Source organism: Buceros rhinoceros, unplaced genomic scaffold, assembly GCF_000710305.1.
Source record: "Buceros rhinoceros silvestris isolate BGI_N320 unplaced genomic scaffold, ASM71030v1 scaffold12646, whole genome shotgun sequence".
Classification (NCBI taxonomy): Eukaryota; Metazoa; Chordata; class Aves; order Bucerotiformes; family Bucerotidae; genus Buceros; species Buceros rhinoceros.
Window position 1 is genome coordinate 1,621 of NW_010418170.1, and position 4,194 is coordinate 5,814.

Consider the following 4,194-nt stretch of genomic DNA (forward strand, 5'->3'; position numbering starts at 1 on the left):
CGGCACCAGTGGCCCCTGCCCCAGGAGAGGAGCACAGCTCCTACAGCGCCTGGCTCTCAGCACTGAGTGCAGCCCCCATTAGCACACAGCCAGCGCCGCGCTGGTGGACTTTTTCCCATGTCCCCAGTGGGATGGGGGGCACGTGCAGGGCAGCTCCAGCACCCTTGCAACCGTCACTGCTGGCACCAGAGCCTCGAGGGCATGGCAGTACCCATGGGAGATGTACGCAGCACAGTCAGCTCCACTGGTCCCCACGGTCTGCTCGGTGCCACGCTGAGGAACAGCCAAACCTCAGCTCTGGTCCCAGCATTGTCCCGTGCCATCCATGTGGGATGGGCACACAGCTAGGCTCCGCCCTGCATCCTGGGGAAGGGCTCTCCGGGCACACTCGGTGGCCGTCCCGGTGCCACGCTGAGGAACAGCCAAACCTCAGCTCTGGTCCCAGCATTGTCCCGTGCCATCCATGTGGGATGGGCACACAGCTAGGCTCTGCCATGCATCCTGGGGAAGGGCTCTCCAGGCACCCTGGGTGGCAGTCCAGCCTGGTGATGCCCACGGCGCGGGTCCCGCTGGGCAGAGCAACAAGCTCCCCGTGGCCAGCAGACTGCGGGGAGGGGTAACCATGGTTGGTGTGGGGCAAGGTGGGAGCGGCGTGTCGGGCCAGGCAGTGGGAATGCAGCACACAGGCACTTTGTTTGGCTGGGGTGGGCGGAAGTCAGGGCGTTGGATCTGAATGCTAAAGTGTGTTGTTCAGGGCCTGATAAAGGCCCCATTGTATGTAAATAGTTTATAAGGCAGCATATGACTGCCAGTGCAGGGCAGTGGCCGATAGAGACAAGGGCAGGCGGAGCAGAGCTCTCCTGTGGGAGACATGAGACCTTAAAGGGGCCATTGGGGGCAGCTCGCAAGGACCTTTCCTCACCGGCAGGTACGCGCCGCCAGGACCCTCCACACTGGGCATGGCTGGAGGGTAGATCCCAACCCCCAGGATCACGTTTGAGGTGGGATGCAGCTTCCGGGGCTGCTCAGTGACAGCGGGTGGCCCTGGTGGGCAGGGGTCTGTGTTTGGGGTGAAGGGTCACCCCATGCCCCCCAGGCAGGAACAGCTCTAGGAGGGTGGTAATGCATGGCTGCATGGGGTGGGGGTTGTGTGCCGCAGCTTGGGGCTCCCGCAGGGATTGAGGGGACAAGGCAGGGAAGTGTCGGTGCAGAGGAGCCCATGGAGTTCCTTTGGTCTGGCTTGGGTCCAGCCCTAGGCAGAGAGCTCAGTGCTGGGGGCAGGTTGGGGGGCCCTGTGGAGGTGAGGGAGCTTCATCCCCACCCTCTGCAGCAGCCGTGGGTCAGGATCCCTGTGCCAGTGTGGGGTGATAGGGCAGGAGCAGTGGCACTGCAGGACCAACCGATCTCCTGTCTGCTCCAGTGAAAATGCTGCCTGACTTGTGCCAGCAGTGGCAGTGGTGTGGCTGTCCTGCCATTCGTTCATCCTGCCGTCCTCCCACCAGGGCTGCAGCAGCTAACACTCCCAGGTCCCCCCTGGAGCTGCTGCCACCAGGGCTAGCGTGTGGTGGCTCTCAGCTGGGGGCCCTTCCCAATCTTAGGAGTCTCTCGCTGCTTGCTCCTGCAGACTTGAGGAACGATGAACTGGGCTGGCCTCTACACGGTGCTGAGTGGAGTGAACCGCCACTCCACCTCCATTGGGCGCATTTGGCTCTCCGTCATCTTCATCTTCCGAATCATGGTGCTGGTGGTGGCAGCTGAGAGCGTATGGGGGGATGAGAAATCTGCCTTTACCTGCAACACCCAGCAGCCTGGCTGCAACAGCGTCTGCTATGACCACTTCTTCCCCATCTCTCACATCCGTCTGTGGGCCCTGCAGCTCATCCTTGTCACCACGCCAGCCCTCCTTGTAGCCATGCATGTGGCTTACCAGCAGCACCAGGAGAAGAAGCTGCTGGTGCTGACAGGGCATGCAGACGCCAAACACATGGAGGAGGTGAAGAAGCACAAGATGCGCATATCAGGTTCACTGTGGTGGACGTACGTCTGCAGCGTGGTCTTCAGGCTGCTCTTCGAGGCTGTGTTCATGTACATCTTCTACATGCTCTACCCAGGCTACCAGATGGTGCGGCTGGTCAAGTGCGAGGCTTACCCCTGCCCCAACACCGTCGACTGCTTCATCTCCCGGCCCACCGAGAAGACCATCTTCACCGTATTCATGCTGGTCACCTCCAGCATCTGCATCGTCCTCAACATGGCAGAGCTGGTCTACCTTGTGGTGCGTGCCTGTGCCCGCCGAGGCCAGCACAACTCCAACCCCCCGTCGGGGAAAGGCTCCTTTTATGGGCACAAGCTCTCCTCTGAGTACAAGCAGAACGAAATCAACCAGCTGCTGACGGAGCAAGATAGCTCCCTCAAGGACATGCTGCGCCGCAACCCTGGGCTGCAGGAGAAGGGCGACCGCTGCTCTGCCTGCTAGTGCCACAAGGGGCCAAGCCCTTGCCCCTGCCCCGCAGCCCCGTGCTGTCCCTGTCCCATGGACAGCATCCCTCAGCTGCTGCTCCGGTCCTCCCAGCCAGCCAGGAAGGCATCTTTGGCAATTAAATCTCCGTTCTCAGGCATTGCCTCCCTCCTTTCTGCTCCAGCTGTGATGTGCCAGGGGTTGGGGAGCCTGTGTGGGGTGCCCACCCCTGTACCCTAGTCCAGGTGGGTGCCACCAGGGGCTGTGGGAGTTGCAGTGCCCAGGCTGGGCTGGGGCTATGACCACGGTGCTCTGGCAGCCGGCATGGGGGAGCAGTGACCCCTGGGTGGCATTGAGCGCTGTCCAAGGACTTGCACTCCCTCAGCACAAGCCCCTGCAGCCCCAAATATATTTAGAAAGGTGCCAAGACCAAAAATAGAGGAAAAAAGCTTCCCCAGTGGCTGTTCCATGTGCCAGTCACAATGAAAGCCAATGGGGCACACAGCCTGCTCGTGTCCCAATAGCCCTGCACCCGCAGCTGGGTGGACATAACTGGGCGGACCTGTCCACACCCTGCTGAGGAGCCAGGGACCAGCCAGGAAGGGGCCTCGCAGCATCCTGCACTGCCCCACTGAGGGGAGCCGACAGCGTGGGAGCACCAGGCTCTGCCCCACACAGCACCAACGGTGAGGGATCCTCATGACAGACCGCCACCGTGCTGTCCCCCACGGTGATCCCAGCACAGCGGGGCTGCTTTCTGCTGGAGTTCTTTGCTCCCACTGCCCTCCTTGTGACAGGTTAGGGGGTCCCACGGGATGCAGGGTGGGCACACTGCAGAGACAGCCCTGGGTTGGGTCCCTGCATGCCCTCATGGTTGGGGGATGGTGTGGTGGTTTGGCAGTTTGTGGGTTGGCCGTGTCTGGAAGGTGGCTGTCTTGCAGGGCACTGTGGAGTGTGCCATGGGGGACTGGAGCCTGCTGGGGCGGCTGCTGGAGAGCACCCAGGAGCACTCCACGGTGGTGGGGAAGGTCTGGCTCACCGTCCTCTTCGTCTTCCGCATCCTGGTGCTGGGGGCGGCTGCTGAGCGGGTCTGGGGCGATGAGTTGTCTGGCTTTTCCTGCGACACACAGCAGCCCGGCTGCCAGAATGCCTGCTATGACAGTACCTTCCCCATCTCCCACCTTCGCTTCTGGGTCCTGCAGATCATCTTCGTCTCTACTCCCAGCCTTGTGTACCTGGGCCACATCCTGCACCTTGTGCACCTTGAGGAGAAAGCACAGCAGCAAGCAGCAGCATGGGCTGGCAGCAGGGCCAGGCATCAGCGTCCCCCGCAGCCCCACCTTCCTGCTGGCGACATGCGGGGACAGGTCTGCATGCGGGGAGCCATCCTGAGGACATATGTCTGCAATGTTGTCTTCAAGGCCCTCTTGGAAGTGGGCTTCATTGTGGGTCAGTATGCCTTATATGGGTTCCAGCTGAAGCCCCTCTACACCTGCAGCCGCTGGCCCTGCCCCAACACCGTCAACTGCTACATCTCGCGGCCCACTGAGAAGACCATCTTCATACTCTTCATGCTGGGGGTGGCCTGCGTGTCCCTGCTGCTCAACCTGGTAGAGATCTACCACCTGGGTCTCACCAAGTGCCAGCAGGGGCCAGGCCCTGGGTCTCGCATCTCGGCCAGGCCTGGTGGCCCTGTGGGCAACCGCAGCATCCGTGTCACCCCGCCCCGAAGTGCA

General features: G+C 61.9%; 2 protein-coding genes across 2 annotated transcripts in view; both read left to right on the forward strand.

Annotated features, from left to right (window-relative positions):
* The first annotated feature begins 808 nt into the window (after positions 1–808).
* Positions 809–2,614, forward strand: GJB1 (gap junction protein, beta 1, 32kDa). Its single transcript, XM_010138435.1, has 2 exons — positions 809–928; positions 1,625–2,614. The coding sequence occupies exon 2, from the start codon at positions 1,637–1,639 to the stop codon at positions 2,474–2,476; it is 840 nt and encodes a 279-aa protein (XP_010136737.1). The 5' UTR covers positions 809–928; positions 1,625–1,636; the 3' UTR covers positions 2,477–2,614.
* Positions 2,615–3,417: 803 nt separating this feature from the next.
* LOC104495468 (gap junction alpha-3 protein-like) overlaps positions 3,418–4,194 on the forward strand; it is a 2,178-nt gene continuing 1,401 nt past the window's right edge. The window contains exon 1 of the mRNA XM_010138438.1: positions 3,418–4,189. Within this exon, the coding sequence (XP_010136740.1) occupies positions 3,418–4,189 (772 nt within the window). The remainder of the gene's footprint in view (positions 4,190–4,194) is intronic.